At 39.1% G+C, this 22,010-nt stretch overlaps 1 protein-coding gene across 1 annotated transcript; it reads right to left on the reverse strand.

Moving 5' to 3' along the window:
• Window positions 1-2,487: 2,487 nt before the first annotated feature.
• Window positions 2,488-18,248, reverse strand: Glo1 (glyoxalase I). The gene is made up of 6 exons (NM_001310299.1): window positions 18,094-18,248; window positions 13,400-13,482; window positions 9,744-9,884; window positions 8,552-8,619; window positions 7,567-7,656; window positions 2,488-4,178 (listed from the first exon to the last, which is right to left on the reverse strand). Exons 1-6 carry the CDS (start codon window positions 18,175-18,177, stop codon window positions 4,090-4,092), a joined length of 555 nt encoding a protein of 184 aa, NP_001297228.1. The 5' UTR covers window positions 18,178-18,248; the 3' UTR covers window positions 2,488-4,089.
• Window positions 18,249-22,010: the final 3,762 nt, after the last annotated feature.

Genomic DNA, 22,010 nt, shown 5'->3' on the forward strand with positions numbered 1-22,010 from the left:
GTGCTACCCTACTGTGGTGGTTCTTACAGTGCAGTACTGGACCAGCAGTAGCTTCACTTAGGGGATTGGCAATGCAAATTTCCACCAAATCAGAAACTCTAAATTAGAAACCTACTGAATAAGAAACTTGAGGCCCCAAATCATAAAACAAGCCCTCCATGTGGGTCTTTTATTTTAATAAAATCTTTATTGGGATATGTCACTTGTTCAAAGTACAGTTTGGTGGTTTTTAGCATGTCCATAGAGTTGTGCAAACATCTAACTGAAAACATTTTCACACACAAAAAGAAATCTCATTCCCATTGTCAGTCACCCCTCAATCCCCACACCATCATCCCCAGCCACAGCCAACAGCTACACTGCCTTCTATCTCTACAGATTTGCCCATTCTAGACAAGTCCTAGGAATGGAATCCTGCAACATGCAGTCTTGTGACTGGCTTCTTGCACTAAGCACCATATTTTCCTTTGTGGCCTCTGATATGCTAAATTCTGAAAATTGCTGCTTTAGGGTAGAAATGGAAATGAAGCAGTCAGTCACAGAGTGCATGAAAAACAAAGGGTATAAAAATAATACCCTGATCATAAGATAGAGAAAAGGAAAGAGACCAGAAGGACATAAAATAGTAAAAGGTGAAAGGCTTTTCATGTGAGAAAATAAGCTACCATTTTTGTTCTTCCAAAGTCTAGGAAGGATGACCCGGAGGTCAAATACAAATATACATTAATTATATTTGTTTGTGCTCTACCTGTGTTATAGCTTTAATCTTTTTAAGCTCCTTATTTTATCCAAGAGATGATAGTTAAAGCCATGATAGTAAGTGACATTACCAAAGTAGGTAGATTACAGCAAGAAAAGGCTAGTACTGAGAACATAATACTGGGAGAATCTTACATTCTAGGGATTTTACATAAGGGTTCACACTCATTTTCCCCCTTAAATCTAGCCATAACCCTGCGGGGAAGTAGTTAGTATTGGTATGTTAACTCAGTTAGTGGTGATCACAGTTAACATTATTAGAGATGTATTAATCGCACATACTCTTGATGTGTGATAGGGCTTTTACCTAAGGCCTTCATCTTAAAAACCAGTTAATTCAGTTTTATCATGACAAAAATCAAAAAATCCATATTGAGAATATTCTACAAAGTGTCTAACTACGGTAGTACCCCTTAAAACTGCTAGTCATCTAAAGCAAGGAAGTCTGCAATCTCACAAACTAGCAGAGTTTAAAAAGACATGAGAATCCTGAGGAGCTTTGGAAAAGGCTTTTTAGTCCTTACTAAAGACAAGTGAGGAATAAAAGGTTATTTTCTTTCACTGGACATTGTTGGTCTAGACACAACACTCTGGTGGTGATAGACAACAAAGATCACAAGTATTATTAGTTCAAAGAGAAAAAAATGTTAAAAATTAACAGGATGGGAAAGTTGGAAGGACTCTGAGGTTCTTGAAATCATTGAACTGTCTTTCAACCCATGATAGAATCCAGTGCTTGTTATGTCAGCTAAATTGTTTTTTTCTTATCAACAGCAAGCATTTTTACTGATAAAACTCTCATTTTTTTTTTTTTTTTTGGCGGTACCGGGGATCGAACTCATTCAGGACCTTGCAATTTCGAGGCAGGCGTGGTGCCACTGAGCTGAATCCTGGCCCGATAAAACCCTCTTCAGCTATGTTACCAAGGTTTATAATACTATGATATGGACTGAATGCTTGTGTGCCCTCGGATTCATGTTTAATCCCCAATGTTATAGTATTTGGAAATGGGGCCTTTGGGAGGTAATTAGGTCATAAGCCTGCAGCCTTCCTGAATGGGACTGGTGTTCTTGAAAGAGATCAAAGATCATTTCTCTTGGCCATATGAGGACACAGCCAGAAGGCATCTTCTACATGTTTGGAAGGGGACCTCAACAAACACTGGATTTGCTGTTGCCTTGATCTTAGACTACTCAGCCTCCAAAACTGGGAAAAATAAATTGTGTAAGCCATCCAGTCTATAGTATTTTTGTTAGAGCAGCCTGAACAAAGACATACTTAAGCAGTTGTGCTCAAAATACTGTGAGGGAAACCTCAAGTAATTGCCTTTCAGCCACAGCTCTTAACTCAAACTCCTATCAGGAGTCCCTGCCTCGGCTGTGCCGGCTCTGGGAAACTGACATTCTACACTGCGAGCTGGTTAGCACTCAACATGAAAAACAAGAAAATTTTGTGTGCCCTAGTTTGCCCTTTCTTATCACCATTTCTCAAAAAAGTTTATTTGAAAGTGAATTCTTCTAATCCCTAGCACATTTTATCAATGAATATAGGAATGAATTTAAGGAATAAGGATTATCTTTTGGCACAATTTACTTAGCAAGTAGTAGTTTTCTTTCCCTAGAAATAGTTTAAATTACTAAATTTATGAATCTAACAGACCTCCTATTTGCTATTTCTAATATTTAACATGTGAAGCTCGTCTTAAGTTCCCATGACTCACCCTTTTTTTTTTTTGGTACTGGGGATCGAACTTGGATCCTTGTGCTTGCGGGGCAGGAGCCAGAACTACTAAGCTAAATCCCCAGCCCATGACTCATCTTTTAATAGTTGGTCTTTTTATTCTCTGTACTTTATCTACCACAATCCTTTACTCCCTACTGTCCTCCCACCTTTCCCAGTTCCGTAACCATACCAGCTACCTGCTTTACAGGCTGTTCCTGGTTCAGATCGAACTTGCAAGCCTTTTCAAATCCTTTTCAGTACTAAGGGGAGCCTTTTATAAGAAAGAACTTGCTGGACAGAAGTTTACCAATTAAATAGTCTTAAAATTTATTTTATTTCAGTCTGTTAAGTACTGCTAGTTGCTTAAATTATTCATGTGAATCCATTTCATCCAAAAAGGAAATGTAAAGTGCTTCCAGCAGTGCAAGAGCAACTGGCGTGGCCTATCCAAAGGTCTTCCACTAGAATCTTCAGAAAACCTAAATGTAGTTTAGGTGTTTTTATTCTCTAGGACATGAGATCTTCAAACTCATTTTGATTTTTTGAAAGCCACCAAGTGTCTCAGCTGCTTTCTGGTAATTACGTGATGTTACCAGTGAACATGATTCTTGGAATCATGAAGACCTAGGGAAAAGAAGAGTACTTAAGTAATATAAACATCACTTGTGCAGGGGTGAGTGGGTGTCCCTAGAGCAGCCTTGTGATAGACACCTACATTTCTTCCCTCAACATGGCACTCAAGTCCAAGAGCCAAGGGCACCATGTGTGAACTCTGCAGGTTTTCAAAGCAGGAAACTAGTGTGGGAGGTATGGTGAGGTTTAATTTTGAGGCATACTCTAAATACTAAGATAATGATGAGATCTTGACTACTTGCATTGCCTTCAATTCATTAAAGTTATTTTACAGGTCTAGACTTTCTTTTATATAAGATAGAATATTAAATGACAAACAGTATGCTACAGCCTTGTCTGATGTCTGAGTATCCAGTAAATACTCTACCACTCCTCCTCCTCATTCCCAAATAAATGAAATTAGTTCTTGAACTTGAAAAGTATTTTATAAATAAATAATAGGTTTTCTATCAGTATCCTTGTCAGCATGGTTCTGAACGGCTCTCAAGAGTACCCTCTCTTTTATAAAATAAACACTTGATACTGTTTGAAGTACATATGAAGTTTCATTTTTGTTCAGTGTTCTTTACTTTCCATCCTGAAGTTATTTCTGAGGAATTGAAACCCCAGAAGATATCCACCACAAAAAAAGGTTAATTTTTTTTAAAAAAAGATGATTCAAAGGAAGACTTGAAGAGAGGTAATATTTAAGAGCTAAAAGGCAGCAAATGCAGCTTCTAAAGGGAATTGTTCTAATTATTACCTAAAAAGTAAACTTACACAACTACATTCAAGGTCATAAAATAAAGCACTACTTTAAAACTAGAATGAATAGATGAAAAATACAGCTGAAAAGAGAAAAGGACTTAAGAATGATTTGAATTGGGACACAGTTCCATCAATCCTGGGTGTTTCTGTTCTCTGAGTATCTTGAGTCACATTATTCCATTCTTATTTCCATCCTCACTGACATCTCAAAGAAACATTTTCATAGAACTAAGTAAGAGTTGCTATTTTGTTAGGATTCAAAATTTCAATCCAGTAGCCATCAGGATCTTGAATAAATGCCAGGCCTTTCATTTTACCTGTAAAATGAAATATTTCATTACTGGAAACAGAAAATAAAAACCTTAAAGAGTATTTATAGTTCACTGTAAATTTATATTTTAATGAAATACATTATTTTGGTTACATTTTTTAAAAAAAATCTATACTGTTAACATTGCCCAAATGCTTATTTTTCATATTGACTAAAATGTTATCCTCCACACATAGCTGGAAATCAGGCCCCCTCCTAAAATAAACTGTGGAACTGGCTGCTTCTGTTAGCCAGTATTTGGATCAGGTATTTGCCTCACCTCCATGACACTGTTTCACGCTACCAGTTCAGTATCTCAGAAATTAAAGAAGCTAAACATGATAGCATGTGCCTGTAATCCCAGCTACATGGGAGACTGGAGAAGAGGATCTCCTGAACTCAGGAGTTCAAGGCCAGCCTGTGCAACATAGCAAGACCCCATCTCAAAAAATCAAAAAAACAACAATCAAAATGAGAGGGTGCTCAACAGAGCAGGTAGTGTGGCTTACCCAAACAAGCCAAACACTAGATACCTGAGTCATACAAACCCTTTAAACAGTTGTATAAAGGCGCACGCGCGCGCGCACACACACACACGCACACAAAATGCTCTACCTTTCCCTTAGCCTTCAAAAGCCAGGTACAGTGATGCACACCTGTAATCTTAAGGCTGAGGGAGGCTGAGGGAGGAGGATCACAAGTTCCAAGTCCCGCCTGGGCAACTTAGACCCTGTCTCAAAACAAAAACAAAAAGGGCTGGGAATGTAGCTCAATGGTAGAGCACCACTAGGTTTGATCCCCAGTACCACACAAAAATTTTTAGAAATCAGGCCTTTCTCCATCTAAAAAAAAACAAACCCAATAAAAATGTGTCACTGTCTGTTTTCCTTGAAATATAAATTTGATGTGCATCATCTTCCCTCTTCCCTTTGCTTCCGAAAATACCATACAATCTCAGTCCTCTTCTGATCCCACCAGGCAAGCTAAGTCCTACCAATCAGATTCTGTCTCCCAGGAATTCATAACTAGAATGGAGAGGCTAATAGGTCAGAGTTTGCTTAAATGCGGATACATGACCTGAGAAATTTATTTTGGGGCCAAAATGCTAAATTGATTTGAATCTTATCTCTGGTTCCAGAGAAACACAAATGAGAAAAGGAGGGAAAAGTGAGACGCCTTGGGAGTGATACCTGAGGAAAGGTTGGGTGAGGTGGGATGACTATTTTAATCTGTTCTGTGTGGGAGGTGGTAGTGATTGTTTCTGCTCTCCCAAGTGTCTTGGGGGTCAGTACCTGCCCTTGCCCTTGTAAAGGGCTCAGGTCACTGCTTCAGACGTCCTCAGGAGTAAGTAAGGGTGGTACAGAAAGCTTGTGAGGAACCGGGAAGAACAGGTGGGAACCACCTGATCTCTCCCATCTCTCTTTCCATACATCCAGGGCCAGGGAACGACAATCTCAGAGGTGTCTACTACTCCCCCCACCTCCCCAAATCAGGGATTGAACTCAGGACCTTGCAGTTGCCAGGCAGAAGCCATGCCACTGAGCTACATCCCTGGCCCTAGAGGTGTCTACTACTAATACTACTTCCTAAGGGACAAAGGGAGAATATCTGACCTGAATCGCTGTTCTGTGAAATGTGAAATGTTTCACACTCATTTCCAGGTGTCCAGGGATCCCAGGCCTTGGCTTATTCTGCCTACCTTTCTGAGATCATTCAGGTTGTAAAGGGCTGGGTTCTGGCCTTCCTCCAATCACACTCATGGGATGAAACAGCTAACAGTTGCAGAAACAGAACACACACACACACACACACACACACACACACACACACACACACACACACACACAGGCCAAAATAATAAGAATGTGAAAAGTACAACTATGAGAAGCACCCAAATAATGATTATAGAGTCAACTATAAAATGAAACATTGGAACAATGGACCAAGAATTATTACTACACGTAAAAGTGATGAGCTGTATGAAATGTTACTGATATTAATTAAGAACAGGAAAATGTTAAAGGAACAAGCACAAATCAGGGATGAAAATTATAATAGATTAGGAACACAATAGGTGAGTTAAATGTCAGAACAGATAAGAGTTGGGAAAAAAGAGTAAACAAACATCTCGGCAAGAAGGTAAGGACAAAAAATAATGTAAAAAGCTTCCAGAACAAAGCAGAAGATACTACACATAAATAGTATACATAAAAGAACATGGATCAGACTGACAGCAGATTTTTCAAAACCACTGTGTGCAAAATGACAGTGGAGTAGCATTTTCAAGGCTGAAGGAAAATAAACCTAGGATTTTCAACAAAACTGTCATTCACATATAGGAATGGTACTTGGCATACAAAGGCTCAGGAGTTTTGCCTCGAAAACTTCTTGAAAAGTTTTATTTGAGGTACTTTATATAGACAGAAAAGTTCAGATTATAGTGCAAAAGATATACAGAGAAAGATTATCAAAATATCTTAACATATTTATTGTTATTTATTTATTTATTTATTTTTGGTACTGGGGATTGAACTTGGGACCTTGCGCTTGAGAGGCAGGCGCCGGAACCACTGAGCTAAATCCCCGGCCCCTATTGTTATATTTTTTTAAGCCAAGGCCAAAGAAAAAAGAAATGAGTAACCCTGGAATCTGGGTAATAGTAACATAATGTTGGTAGAGGGGAATAAATTATTTTCTTTCTGGAAAGGTGAGCTGGATATTAAGTATTTTAATTAATGCTTCAAATTAAAATTGAAATAATAAAATACAATATCAGAAAAAGATCTAAGTAAAATAATCACAATATATGTAAATCCAACAAAATCCAGATATATGCTATTCTAAGAGCCATACATAAAACACACGTACACAGGAAGGTTGTAAAAGAATAAAAAAGGAAATGAGGGCCGGGGATTTAGCTCAGTGGTTCTGGCACCTGCCTTGCAAGCGCAAGGTCCCAAGTTCGATCCCCGGCACCAAAAAAAAAAAAAAAAAAAAAGGAAATGCTAGGTAATGTACTATTCATAATTGTAATAATTGATATCAGGTAAAACAGACTTGAAGAAACTTACTTTTGAGTGGCCAGATTTATACTCTGAAACAGAGAAACTGGTGGCCAAGAAGAGACTGATGTAAGGTAAGACTGGGAGAAAGAGCCTGAGTTTTTGATGGCTCTCCAGACCCTGTGTCTAGTCTTCTGTGAAGCACCCTAGCTGTTCTTTCAGTTTCCTAGGATATCCAGATATTCTTATAAGTTTGCTTCTTTCCTTAAGCAGGTTGAAGTAGACTTCCATTATTTACAACTAGACGGGTTTAACTACAACAGTGCCTTCTGTGGGTGCTTATAACACTACTTAACTAAAGAAAGGCATGAACACAGTAAGTAGTAGACTCACCATCATCAGGTTTCTTCACAAATTTGACTCCCAGTTCTTCAAATCTTTTACAAGCACTATGTACATCAGGAACAGCAATTCCAATGTGACCTTAGGTGGCACCCACCCCCCAAAAAAAAACAATAGAGAAAAGGAAGAAATAAGAAGTTCACAAGTGGCTTCTAACACATGTTGCAAAATATAAGGCACTTGAAAATAGACTGATTTAAATAGACTTAAAATCTATAATACAGTCAAGAATAAGTATCAGTATAATGGAATAATTAGTTGTTCTGAATTATACGTTATGTAAAATAAATCAATACTGGCTTATCTATAGTTCACTCTAAACCAGCTGGGCATGGTGGTGCATGCCTGTAATTCTCAGCACTTTAGGAGGCTGAAGAGGAGGATCAAAAGTTTGATCCTGGGCAACTCAGGAGACTGTCTCAAAAAAAAAGAAAGATAAGAAGAAAAGACAGAAAAAAGAGCTGAGGCTATAGCTCAGTATAAAGGCTTTGGATTCAATCAATCCAAACAAACAACAAAAACCAAAAAACAAAACACCAAAATCAAAATAAAACTATACCAACGAAAGAGTAATCATTTGTTCATACATAATAGATATGTTTTTGGCACTGCCTATATAGCAGCCTACTAAAGCCTATAATTCTGTTATCTTGATTTGAGAGATTTCAGAACGAGACAGAAGTATACACTAGCAGAAACAGGGATTACTATTCACATAGTTGGGTTTTTATTAATTAAAAAAAAAATCTACTGGAAATACAATACTGAGACTTAAAAGTAAAATCTTTATGAGAATAAATATGTTTAGACTGAGATTCTGAAATTATACAATCCTAAGTAAGATTTATGGAAAATAAACCATACTTCTACTAAATAGATTATACTTGACAATTAGGCCACGAATGTTCTAGATGTACACATGGAAAAGCACATAAATCCATATACATTTGTATTACATACAAATAGGCAAACATACCAAATCCCCGAGGATCTGAATTACCATTGTGATAACTCTGGGTGTCATCATCTTCAGTGCCCCAGTTGCTACAAAAGGAGGGAAAACATAACTTATAGTTCTGTCCTGTAGAACAAACACTGTGAAAAGAAACCTGTCTTTCAAATCTTACCATGTGCATCCACTACTTTACATACTTGGCTTGACCCCTGCTACTAAAAATATTAAAATTTTCGACTGTAGAAAGGGCAAGCAGGAAATGTATGACTTTAACTAGACTAAAGAGACAGTAAAAGCAGATACCTGGATAAAAGCAATAATCTTAGCAGCAACTACCATTTATTGTGCTCAATACTTCATATTTCATTAAAGCCTCATAACAGCTCCATGGGCTAGATTTAAATACTTCCATTTTAAAGATGAGATGGCCACCTAGAGAGGTGATATAATTTGGTCAGGGTCATAGACCAAGGGTCAGAGCTAAGACCCATGTCTAAGTCTGTCTAGGTCTGTCTGACTACAAAGCTTTGTTTTGCTTTTGTTTTGGGGGGTTTTTTTGGTACCAGGGATCAAACTCAGGACCTTGCCACTGAGCTAAATTCCCAGCCTCCAAAGCGTGTTTTGAATCAGGGGATACACACAAAATCACACATCTGGAAACAAATGCTTTTTTGGTAGCTGTTAAAGAGTGCAGAGAAACAATGTAAAGAAATAAAAAGGCTGCCAGGGATTTCGCTTAGTGGCTCTGCCACCTGCCTCGCAAGCGCAAGGTCCTGAGTTTGATCCCTGGTAACCTCCCCCCCCAAAAAACCGAAAAAGGAATCCAGCCATGGTGACACATGCCTGCAATCCCAGCACTCTTGAGGAACTGAGGCAGGAGGATCACAAATGTGAGCCTAGCACGGGCAACTTAGCAAGACCCTGTCTCAAAACAAAAATATAAAATAAGGATCGGGGATACAGCTCAGTGTGAAGGTCCTGGGTTCAATCCCTAATACCACAAGAAATAGATATAAATAAAAAGTAAATTTTTAAAAAGGCAATGCTTATTTCTACATTTTTTCATGTTGAAAGGATAAAAATGCCTTAAAATCCAAATGTTAATTACAAAATGGTTTGATGATTTTTTAAAGTATTAAGAAAAAAATAAAAACCCAGACCAAAACAAAATGAAAAAAACCTTAATCCAGAATTTATAAAAACTTATACTCACTGTGTCAACTCAAGGGTAGCTTTTCTGGAGAATACCCATGCTACTTTTTCATTTTTATCTTTGGGGATATCATTTTTATCCTCGTAAGCCAAGAAATAGAGTGAAAATTTCATAGTAGGAAAATCTAATTTTTGGAGTAGCCTGAAATTTAAAAAATGACAAGCCTAAATCATTAACAGGAAAAGCTGATTCATAATAAAATTAACATACCTTAATATTTAAGTTGTATGAATAAAAGTTATATATAGTAAAGCTATTTTAACAGGAAAACCAAGAGAAACATCAATGAAAATCTCATTTTAAAATGCCTATTCATCTGTAGATATCAGTAAAAGCAGACTTGTAATTTATTAGTTCTTCAAATGTAATGAAATTTAACCAAATTACAGTACGTAGGGCCGAGGATTTAGCTCAGTGGTACCTGTGCCTGGCTCGCAAGTGCAAGGTCCCAAGTTCTATCCCCGGTGCCAAAAACAAACAAACAAACAAAATTACAGTACTTGTTTATAAACACAAAAAAGGATCAACAATAAAGAATTTTAGTTTTACAGAATTATATTATCCTGTTCTTTCAGATATATTCCACTCAGTTAAATACTGTACATGCATTTACTGAGTTCTTACTATGCCAAAACTTCTAGGAAAGGAAACTGAGGGTAGACAGTAAGAGAGAAGAAAGGATAGGTTAATATCTCAGAAGATGTAAATGTCAACAATAAAGTGGCTGGAGATTTAGCTCAGTGGTTTCGCTGCCTGCTGCACAAGCGCAAGGACCCGAGTTCAATCCCCGGAACCACCAAAAAACAAACAAACAAAAAAACAATAAAATGGCTAATGGTATCAAATATAGCAGAAAGGCGAAACAGGATTAACACATTCCCACTGGCTTGAACCATTGGTGGTACAAGCATGACTGTCCCATTAGACAGCTTGTACCACTGGTGGTACAAACAGATCTAATCATTCTTTTTTTTTTTTCCTTTGGTACCGGGGATTGAACTCGGGTCCTTGCGCTTGTGAGGCAGGCGACGGAACCACTGGGCTAAATCCCCGGCCCCAGATCTAATCATTCTTATTGGTCTTTTTACTAATAAAATTAATATACAGTCTTAAATGGACCGAATCTAGCTGGTTGCTTAAATCTGAATACTGTCCAAACATAAATATAAGAAATATTTGTACCAATAATAATATTGTACAACAAATTTGTTTATTTTATCAAATTAAAGGAAATTTATTTATATTTGTGAATAGTTTATCAATAATTCCCTAAATTTTAACATGGAACTCTTACAAGTACCCCATTACTGGTGTATATAATATGTATTTACAACTGTTATATCACAAATTAGCTGTATCATAATTTTTATACCATTTCAATGCTTTCCTTACAGATGTTTAGGAGACATCTGCTCTCCTAAATCAATGCCTTTCTTTGCATTCTTATAATTAAAGACCCCCTGAGAAGCAAGTGGTACAAGCCACTGGATGGGACAGTCATCCATGTACCACTGGGGATTCAAGGCAGCAGAAATGATTGAATCTAAATCAGAGCCTCCTGGCAAGGAAACACACAAATTATGGGCCTGTTTTGAATGTGTTAAGATCAGAAAAGGTCATGAGCTATGGAAAGGTCCTATGAGAGCCAAGTCAACAATGGGACTGGGAAGACAGAAGGGGGATGAGAAATGAGACAGCACCAAGTGAGGTTTGTCCGTACAAACCTCGGTGACAATGGGAGGACTGGTAAAGGAGCAGAGGGCAAGAGGCATTCTAGAGGACTTAAGCTTGTTTATAGGTTGAAAGGAAAGAGTAGGAAAGGAGAGACTTGATATGAAAAAGTGAATGAACCACTAATCTTGAGGTTTAAAAAAAGACAACTGAAGGTATAGCTTATAAAGTTTAAAGAGTTCAGACCTTGTAAGGAATAAGGTACAATGAGAATCCATAAAATACCATTCTCTTTGGATTACAGAAGATTAAGTGCTCAAAGATGACCTTGTTAATAATTAACAAGAAAAAATAATTAGTTGAGGCTTAGCAAAAGGAAAGTTTCTAGAGCTCTGCTCCAAATCTTTTATTTAATTATCATGGCTTACAATAAAGCTTGCCCACTGACATCACAAATCTGATTTACTCCAACATGTTTATAATAAAGTACCAAATACCCTACACAGTCCAAGTATGAAAAACTATCTCAGCACCCTACTAAAGCAGATTGTATAAGCCTTACTGACCAATCAGGGGAATTAAAGCAAATGAACCTGTTGCAACTGGTTTTTCTCAGTGGAGCAAATCTTCCAGGCTATTGGCAAGTTGCAAGCTATTTCAGGGTTCTTTAAAAAACAAGGTGAGCACTGGAGTCCATCAGACCTGGATTCAAATTCCTGCTCTGCCATGTGCCAACTGTAGGCTTTGGGATCAGTCACTTCATCTTTTTAAGATTTTGTTTCTTTGCCTGTAAAATGGAGATATTAGCTGCCTCAAAGGCCTACCGTGGAGACCGAATGAGGGAACGTGAGAAGTGTCTGGCAAAGAGGAGGTGTCCAATACATCTGTTTTCATTCTGTCCCTTAAATATGTCATAAATATTTTATATATATATATATATATGTTTTTGTTTTGGTACCAGGGATTGAACTCGGGACCTTGCGCTTGTGAGGCAGGCGGTGGAACCACTGAGCTAAACCCCAGGCCCTTATATTATATATATGTAAAACTACTTTTTCTTCAAAGAATCATAAGAAATGGTTAACAGCAGTTATCTTTAGGTTGGGGTAAGGGAACAAAATCATCACTTTGCCTTTTGTATTTTTCTGAACTGGTCAAATTTTCTAAACAGACATATACAGTATTAGTTAACTTGTTCTCTCAATGTCAGTGGAGAGTATCTAGATAGTAAATGAAAAATAATTTATTTTATATAGACACATATATTATCAAAAGCAAACCAAAACTCATGTTATTTAGGGAAATGAACCAAGAAAAATAAAACTGTCAATTGTACTTCAATAAAGATGGAGAAAAAAAGAAAAAGAAACATAAATGTGTTTTGAAGATTATAAGATCAATAGCTGTTTAGCAAAAGAGGACGCAGCCTATAAACAAATGAAATAGAGGGCCAGTTTTAGGTAAACTCATTCCCTTTCTGAGTACTTTGTCCTTACATTTACATTTTCTGATGTAAATAAGAGGCTAGGACAGGTGGTAGCACATGCCTGCAATCCCAATACTCTAGGAGGCTGAGCCAGGGCAATTTAGAGACTTAGCAAGACCCTGTCTCAAATAAAAAGAATCAAAAATGGATGGGAATGTATCTTAGTGCGAAAGCTCTGGGTTCAATCCCCAGTACTGAAGAAAACAAACAAACAACCCATCCAAGAAGCTAAAATTGGTCAGAATATCAAAAAAGGTTTGAACATATTAAGGATTTAGCTAGCAGCTCTCAAGGAGAAGAAAATATGAAGAAAATGCATCTGAGCCTGGTCAAAATAAAGGAACATACCCTAAGGCCTATCTAGTTAGGACTTCTTGCAGATTCCTGGCCAAAATAAAGATTTGTTTCCTTTGAAACAAACTTTAAGTGGTCTGGAAACAATCCCTTTATTTGTAAAGCTATAGATTTAAAATGAGGTGCTAATATATATTTTACTTACGTCATTCCAAGAACTCTAGTATAAAAATCCAACGACTTCTTAGGATCCTTAACTCGCAGCATAGTCTGCTGCAACAGAAAATCCTAAATACAAACAGCATATATTAAATACCTTCAACTTTTGCCACTTCTTGGCATTATTGATTGTTCTTAAGGACATACAAATAGTCCACCATTATAACACAATATCAAGGGGAAAAACAAAAAACTGGTACTTACAGCCTACGATAAAAACCAGCATGCCTATCACCTATAACGTATGGCTCTCTGCCAGTGTTTTCTAGTTGGAGGCCCCTGTGTGAGGCAGCTCAAAACTTGCCAACAATGGTGGTACACTCCTGTAATCTGAGCACTCAGGAGGCTGAGGCAGGAGGATGGCTGCAAGATGGAGGCTAGCCTAGGGTACATAGTGAGTTCAAGGTGCACCCTTCGATAGCTCAGCTGGTAGAGCAGAGGACTGGAGACCTGACAGATATCTGTGGAAATAGTGAGTTCAAGGCCAGCCTGAACTACATAGTGAGATCTTGTGTCAAATACACACACACACACACACACACACACGCACACGAATACCAGGAATGACCCTCAACCAGTGGTAGATAAAAAAAAAATCAGGCTTTCTTGCTCCTTGGTGAGACAGTTCTGAAGCACCTTCTACATAGTTCCTCACAGGTTTCCCAGCAAGACTGAACTCCAGTTGCCCACAATGATAATAACAAGTTTGACCACAATAACAGCTGTTGAATGAATGCATAAATGCCCTTCTTGAAATATTTACTGGTAACCATGTAAATTAGCAAGGAGTTACTCAAAAGATTCTATTTTTTTACCCCTAAAAGTTAAATTACCATCTCTTAACAGCTTTGAGAAACCCTTCAATTTCTACATCAGGAAACAGAAGGTTTGAAGGACAAAAGGGTAGAGAATATATAAATTCAGAGAGTTAAGATTATTATCAGTGTTGCTTAGGGGTACAGAATCCCTATGATGTATTCTTACCTATAAGTACTAATACTCCCACTCTATAGATGAGAAGCTGACACTGAGTGATTAAATTAATTCTCCAATTCTAAATTCAGGCCACAGAAGGTACCTTTAACCATAGGTAGCTTCTAGTTATGAGCCTTAACCTCATCAGTCCTCAACAGTTTTACTGTTATACCCATAGACTTGACAAAACAGGCCTGAAAATTCAACCACTCCTTTTGCAGCTGCATAGCTACCATTCCCCTGTAACTCACATCATACGAACACAAAAACTTTATTCATTCTGCATCATTAGGAAATGATATTCTTCTATTTTACTAATTTTAAAACATTAAATTCTCATTTAAAACAAAACTAGCTTAAAAACTACTGTATCTTAGCCAAGTGTGGTGGAACACACCTGTCATCCTAGCATTTGGAACACTAAGACAGAAGGACTGAGTTCGAGGCCAGCTGGGGCTACATGGAAAGTTGAAGTCTGGCCTCCACTACACAGTGAGACCCTGTCTCAGAAGAGAAACAAAAAATAAAAACCAAAAAACTCTACTATATCTTATAATCACATATAAGGCAGTTGGCTCTGAGGTTCCACGTTTTCAGAATATTTAAATTGCTTTTCCCAGCCTAGGATGCTCTCCTAATGGTCTGTGTTAATAAGCATGTGAGAAAGAAATGCAGCTCTTGATAAATGTGCACTGGCCTTGCACTCCGAGCTATGGTTTGGTTTTCCCCTGTGGAACGTAGTCACAAAAACACCTAGAAAGTCATTCTGTGACTGCAATGAGTTGAAACCAAAAATTTTTTTAAATTAAAAAAAAAATTTTTATAAAGCAACAAGATTTCTTCCATGTAATTGCCTGTCTGAGCTCAGATTAAAACCAGCCACACAGAACACTCCAAAAATGGCAGTCATGTGCCTCTTTCAGCTAATGTGGGTGACTGTCCCTTCCCTGTCAGTTAGTGCTTGCTCAGGGATGCCAACTCCAGACAAAATCTGTGGGCTCGTTGAGCCAGACCATGGCATTTCAAAGACTACCTGGCAGATCTCATGGGGCTAAGCTGCCCTCTCCACACTAGACTTGGTGCTCAGCCAATGTCTGCAGGGAGTTGTAGATAAGAACTAAATTTTAAAGATATCCTTGATTATTCTACCAAACATTAACTTAGGTGCTGCTAGGAGGGACTTTACTGATGGAATTAAGGTTACTAACCTTAAAAATACAGTACTATGATTCTCTGTACTACAACAGTCAGCTATCCCTCGGGCCCTTGTCCTTCTTCCTTCCTCTTTTCTCTATTCCCTATTCTCCCCATCTCTCTCCAACTCTGCCTGGCTGGCTCCTCCTTATTTGACAAAACTCAACAGTCATCAACACTGAAAGTTTTCTTGGACACCATTCCCTACCACTCTGATGGGACAGGGGCTTGCTCCATTAAAAAAAAAAAAGCTATCTATCTGTCTATCTATCTAACTGTCTGTCTATCTATCTATCTCTCTGTCTATCTATCTATTTCTGGGTTGTCTTTATGTCCCCTTTACAGACTCAGGCCAAGAGCCCTGCTAAAGTCACTGTACCAATGAAGTGAGGATTCAAATGTAGATCTTCAGACTTCGTTATGCCCTGTGCTTAGACCACATTTAGACACTACCTTTGAAAACCTCTTACCTCCTCTGTGTTCCCAGAATACTTTATAATCTCAACACTTCATTAATCCCAGGTCCACCTTATTTACAGTTGGTGTACGTTTGGCGAAGGGACCTTTATCCCAGTACCCTCCCAAAATTCCTACCATGATTTTTGCATAGAGAGGTCAATCAACATCAATGAATCAATCAATTCATTGAAAAAAAATTTTTTCCAATTCATGGCAAAGTCCAAAACTACTGCTTGAATCAGTACCCAAAAGCAGACAGGGTGGAAGCTGGATGTATGGGTCACCCCCTGGGCAAAACAGCCAACATCTCTTGTCTAAATCTCCTTGTTTGGAAAATGCTCTGAGGGCTAACTTAAGCAATGTCCTTAAAACACCAAGTCAGGGCCTGGCACCCTTAATATGTACCACTTAATATTACCTATTCCATTTTAAGTCTCCACATGGTACTGACAAGGGTCAAAAATTATTGATCTTAAAAAAATTATTTCAAATCATCAAGAGAAACTTAATGTTGAATGTAAATTAAGGTGCAAGGAAGTTTATCTACAATATCAGCACTCTGGGAGGCTGAGGTAGGAAGATATCAAGTTCAAGTCCACGCCAGGCAACTTATCAAAACTCTGCCTGAAAATTTAAAAAAGGAGCTGGGGCTCAGTGTAAAGGTTCTTCACACTTCACACTTCAATTTCCAGTACTAAGGTAGGAGGGAAAAGCCACACAAGGAAGTGTATTTAATGTATTTTTAAAGGTCCCCCCTGGAATCTCTGTGTGTGAAGACTGAATTCAAGGCCAAATGCATGCTTTCTACCACTAAGCTACTACCCCAGGCCCTGTAATCTTTTTTTGTTTCAAATAGCCCAGTACATAAAATCCCTAGTTATCTGGGAAATTAATTTCCACTGAATGATTCTATTTATAGTATATAAAATAACTACTCATATATAACTGAGAAGAGTAGCTAGAGCTACAAAATGCTTCAAAATCCTGGACCATTCTCCACTACCTACTATACAAAATCTAACTTTCATTGATGTGACATTCAAGATTCTCTTCATGATTTGTCTCCAACCTACCATGTTAGCATTGCTTTTCCTTACTCCCTTCCTTTTGTAGTCGTGTTGTTCCTAACATTGTTTCTAAGCTTTAGCAACTAGATGTCAGACTCTGCCCTGAAGGCACAGAACAAGGCGAGATCAAAGTTACCGACCATCTATCTGCCTCTTTTTGGTAGAGGTCTGCATTAAGTCCAAAGTCAATCTTCTGGGAATTTGCAAAGAAATAAGTACAAACTTGTGCACTGATGACTACACAGGAATAAACTCTGATGATGACACAGCAATAAACACCGGCCTCATTTTGACAAGGCAACAGGCAACACAACTGAGTACACTGACTCAATATAGTTGTGTTAAGCAAGCGAAAGCCTGCATATTCAACAGGTCACTGCACTTCCTGGCTCACAACTACTAAAACGACAGGGTTGGAGAGGGAATTTGTAAGATTCTCTTCAGGTCTAAACTCCACGATGTGTCACCCAGGGGCCACCACGCTCCACCAACGCATAAGTGTGGTTGCAAGCAACACCCAAAGCCAAGCAAAGGAGCGATCGCAGTAGTCTGGAGGAGCTGAGCTGTTGGCAGGGCCACTACGAAAAAGGGTCGCGGCTAGGAGGGCCCAGCATAGTTAGGGACCTCTGAACCTAGGAGTGGGAGTTCTGAAACTGCTCTCCTTGTCGGCCAAAGCGATTGAGCTGGGGAACACGAGGACCAATGACAAGGAACTTGACCATGGTTTACCCTGGCTTCCAGACACCTCCCCAAATAAAACAAGTGAACAGAACTTGGGCCACAGTCTGTTTGAAACAATATGAAGAACATTCTTCACAGGTCCCCACAGGTGCCTCCATTATCCTTTCCAATCCACTCCCGTCCGCCTAACGCCGGCCGGCCTGCAGCGATGGCCAGTCGGGGTTCGAAATCGCCCCGCCAGCCCAGGCTGAGCCCCAGGATCTGCTCCCTCCGGAGGCCACGCGGGTGGACGCCCCATGCCCACCTTGGTGCTGGGATCTGAGTCCGAGCAGCAACTGAGTGCGACCTCGTCAGTGAGGCCGCCAGACGCAGGCTGAGGTTCGGCCATGGCCACTGCAAGTTATTAGCGACGTTGGAACGGGGATTAGGCTGTACTCTCGCAATGAACGCTCCCCTGTGCTGCTTCCACTAGAGACAGCGAGATGGCGCCACGGGGCGGGCCGCAACTGATTTCAAGCCAATCGCTGTGCGGAGAGCAGCTGGCTCGCTGATAATTGGGTCCCTCTGGATCAGCGCCGCCGAGTAAAGACTACAATTCCCAAGGTCCCTTGAGAATAAAGGAGGTCCGGTTTCAAAAAAATCTGGCCAGTGATAAGGTCGGTTTCTCCGTTGCTCAATGACCTAATTTTGTTTCTGCTTAACTGTTAAAATTCAGTAACTACCCATATTTCAGGATGGGAGTATGTGAGAAAATTGGAATCTGATGGAAAATGACAATCGGGAGTTATTCTTTTTAAATTATAAATATCCAAAGCTTGTTTTCTCAGTTTGAGAAGTCCAGAATAGGCTTTTTAAAACCCTCTGGTTTAGTAGAATACCTAGGTTCAAGTTTTGCTTCCACTCAATATTAGCTCTAGTATCTTGGAATAATTATTGATTCCCTTTGAGCCTTCATACAGTATTTGGTGAGAAATAAAATTTAAGTCATGGTTTTGTACTGGCACTGCAAAGTGAAACTTTTAAAGTTAGATTTTTTTTTTTTCCTTCTAGAGATAAACAACTCCAAACTTCTTCAGGCTGAGCACATAGCTAATAACTGCCTCCTGGGCCGGGGATTTAGCTCAGTGGTTCCGTCGCTTGCCTTACAAGCTCAAGGACCCGAGTTCGATCCCCGGTACCAAAAAACAAACAAAAATAACTGCCTCCTCTCCTCAGCCCAAAAGAAGTGACTGAATATGCAGATGCCACCAGCATAAGGAGGGGAACCTGGTTTCCTTTCCATAAGAAAGAGGAGAATGGGTTGAAGATGCCTGGAATTGATAAACCAAGCCTGGAGATCTGCATTGTCTCTCTGTGCCCTCCCCCCTTTCCTTACTATACAAGACCCTTGCCTGTCTGCACTTGGTGAGTTGGTGATTTGAGGCAAATGAGCCTTTCCATCTCCTGGAAGCTAAGTTTGAATGAGTCCTTTTTTCCCTTTTCACAAAAATATATGGCCTCCTGTTTCGCCGCCTGCTGCGCAAGCGCAAGGACCCGAGTTTGATCCCCGGTACCAAAAAAAAAAAAAAAAAAAAAAAGCCTCCTTTGATTTGGTCGGCAGCGAGCCTATGAACCTAAGGGTATGAACCTAAGTGGTCTTGATTATGTGGGAGCCCAAAATATGGCATCGCAAATATATAGTAACTAAGACAGAATGATGGGGATAGTGACAGAGAACAGTAAATGGAAAATTTGGTAGACAGTTCTAAAATGACCCAGCGATCCCCACCTGCTGGTACTCAGGCTTTTGTGTAATCCACTCTACTAGGGTATTATATTAGTCAGCTTTTCTGTTGCTGGGACAAAACTCCTGAGATATACAACTTAAAGGAGGAAAACATTTATTTTGGTTCCTGGTTTCAGAGGTTTCAACCCATGGTTGATTAACTCCAAGGCAGAAACATCCTTTTGGAAGGGCATAGTAAAGGCCACCTCCTGCCCCCAACTCATTGCAGGAAAGAAAGAGAGCAAAGGAAGAGCCAGAGAGGAAGGGCCTATGGACCGGATATAATATCTAGTCTCTGCTTTTGTCTTCACATGCATTGTTCCCAATAATTCTGTGTCTGTACTCTTCCTCCTCTTTGTATTATAGAGATACAAGTCATAGAATTTAGGGTCTACCCTAGATTGCAGTGGTCTCTTCTTGAGATCCTTAACTTAATTGCGTATATTAAGACTATTTCCAAGTAAGATCACGTTCATAAATACTGGAAGGTAAGACTTGGATATATTTGGGGGTTTTTTTCTTGTTTTGTTAGTAAAAGTCAAGTTTAGAAAAATCTACTCAGTATATTTAAAATACTTTTATGACTAAAATTATTTTCCTTAATGGACATCCATTTTATTAGTCATCTAGATTCCCATTGAGTTTTTTGCATTGGCTTTTGTTTTAATAGAATGAACAATTAAACAGAATATAAGTGTGCTGTTATAGCCCCAAACTGATGATCCTAGAACAGTGGTGGTGAACCTATGGTATGTGTGCTGCAGCAGGAACACAGGGCCCTCTCTGCACTGAAATTGCTCCAGCAGCAAAGCATCGGATGCTGGGTTTAATTGCAGCGTTGGCACTTTGCCATAAATAAGTTTTGGGTTGCAGTTTGAGCACTAGGTCTCTAAAAGGTTTACCATCACTGTCCTAGAAAAAAAGTTTGAAGGAATAAGCTGTGGATAGTTAATATTTATGTATACTTTACTTGAAAGCTGACTACTTCAATTGCTATATGATAACCATGTTAAGACAATTAGAGCATAATGTTATGGCTTGTGTCTAGATGTCCCCCCAAAGCCTCATGCAGTCATAGGTGGGACTTTTCAGAGGTGGTTGGATCTAGGGCATCTGATACTGGGATGAAGGGTGTGATGCTGTAATTAAGGATGTGTGATTACTAAATTAGTCCACTGATTGGTTTAGCATAGTTCTGGGTATGCATAATGAGAAGGCTCACTCTGGGTGTTGTTGACACCACCCAAAAGGCTGGTAGCTGGGATGGGATAAAAGGGATAAAAGGAAGAGGCAGGGCCAGGGATTTAGCTCAGTGGCATAGCACCTGCCTGGCAAGAGTGAGGTCCTGAGTTCAGTCCCTGGTTTAAAAAAAAAAAAAGAGGAAGAGGCAGGCTGCCGCTGCTTCTGTTTGCTACTGCTTGCTGCTTTGCTGTCTCCTGTCTGCTTGCCATGGACTATTTCTCCTCTGTGATGCCCCTCTGCTGTGCCACCTGCCTCAGAGCCAGCCGACTATTGACTGAAACCTCTACAAAATGTGAGCTGAAATAAACCTTTCCTCCTTTAACTTTGGGTGTCAAATATGTTGTCTCAGCAACAAGAAAAGTAACTAAGACACATAATAAATATTGATAATCTGTACACTTTAATTGCACATTCCCTACATCTAGACTTTCCCAGTTGGTAGTTTTGACATTTTTATTTCTGTCAATACTAGCATCCTTTGCTCAGTTGATAAGGCTTAAAACCAAACTCATCATGGAGTCATAGATTTTTGGAACTTAGAAATTACCTCATGTTTTTCATTTTATTTTTTAAATGAGAACACCCAAGATCAGAGCAATTTCATGACCCGAAGGTTATTCAACTAATTAGTTATTTATTGGGTAGCACAATCACAGGACTAAATCTCAGGTTTCCTGATGACCAGTTCAGTATTTTTCTTCACTATATACACTAATACTAAATATTAATAACAGCTGCCATTGATTAAGCCATTTCCATGTGCTACTGTGCTTGTATATAGATAGATAGATAATCTATATAAATCTCCTATTGGATTTTCAGGGACATTTACTTCTTAAAGTCTTGCACTTAATGTGACAGATATGCTACATGGTGTTTATCTTCTATTACAGCTCAAGAGAACTCTGTCAAAGGTCCAGCTTTCCTAAATCCCAGGCATTCTCAGGAGTGCTACCACTTGACAGTGTTCCATGAACCTATTTTTTTGCCAGTCAGTGACCATTGCCATGGTGCTTGCTACCAACCAAAGACACTGACACACATTTTTAGAAGAAAAGCTCTATTTAGTTTTATTCTCTATTTAGTATGATTCTTCAGAATACACTTTCACATGAACAATTTGTCAGTTAAGACATGTAGGTGGGGGCCGGGGATTTAGCTCAGTGGTTCCGGTGCCTGCCTTGGAAGCGCAAGGTCCTGAGTTCAATCCCCAG

Source organism: Heterocephalus glaber, unplaced genomic scaffold, assembly GCF_053883595.1.
Source record: "Heterocephalus glaber isolate CG9 unplaced genomic scaffold, H.glaber_assembly_v1.0 deba00001497, whole genome shotgun sequence".
NCBI classification, from domain to species: domain Eukaryota; kingdom Metazoa; phylum Chordata; class Mammalia; order Rodentia; family Bathyergidae; genus Heterocephalus; species Heterocephalus glaber.

Bases quoted from the DNA above. Each gene is read 5' to 3' on its own strand.
- Glo1 (NM_001310299.1), bottom strand. From the start codon at position 18,177: ATGGCCGAACCTCAGCCTGCGTCTGGCGGCCTCACTGACGAGGTCGCA. The intron at 9,885-13,399 runs GTAAGTAAAATA...TTTAAATTTCAG, and splicing joins ACTAGAGTTCTTGGAATGAC to GCTACTCCAAAAATTAGATT. The intron at 4,179-7,566 runs GTGAGTCTACTA...TTCATTTTACAG, and splicing joins TGTGAAGAAACCTGATGATG to GTAAAATGAAAGGCCTGGCA.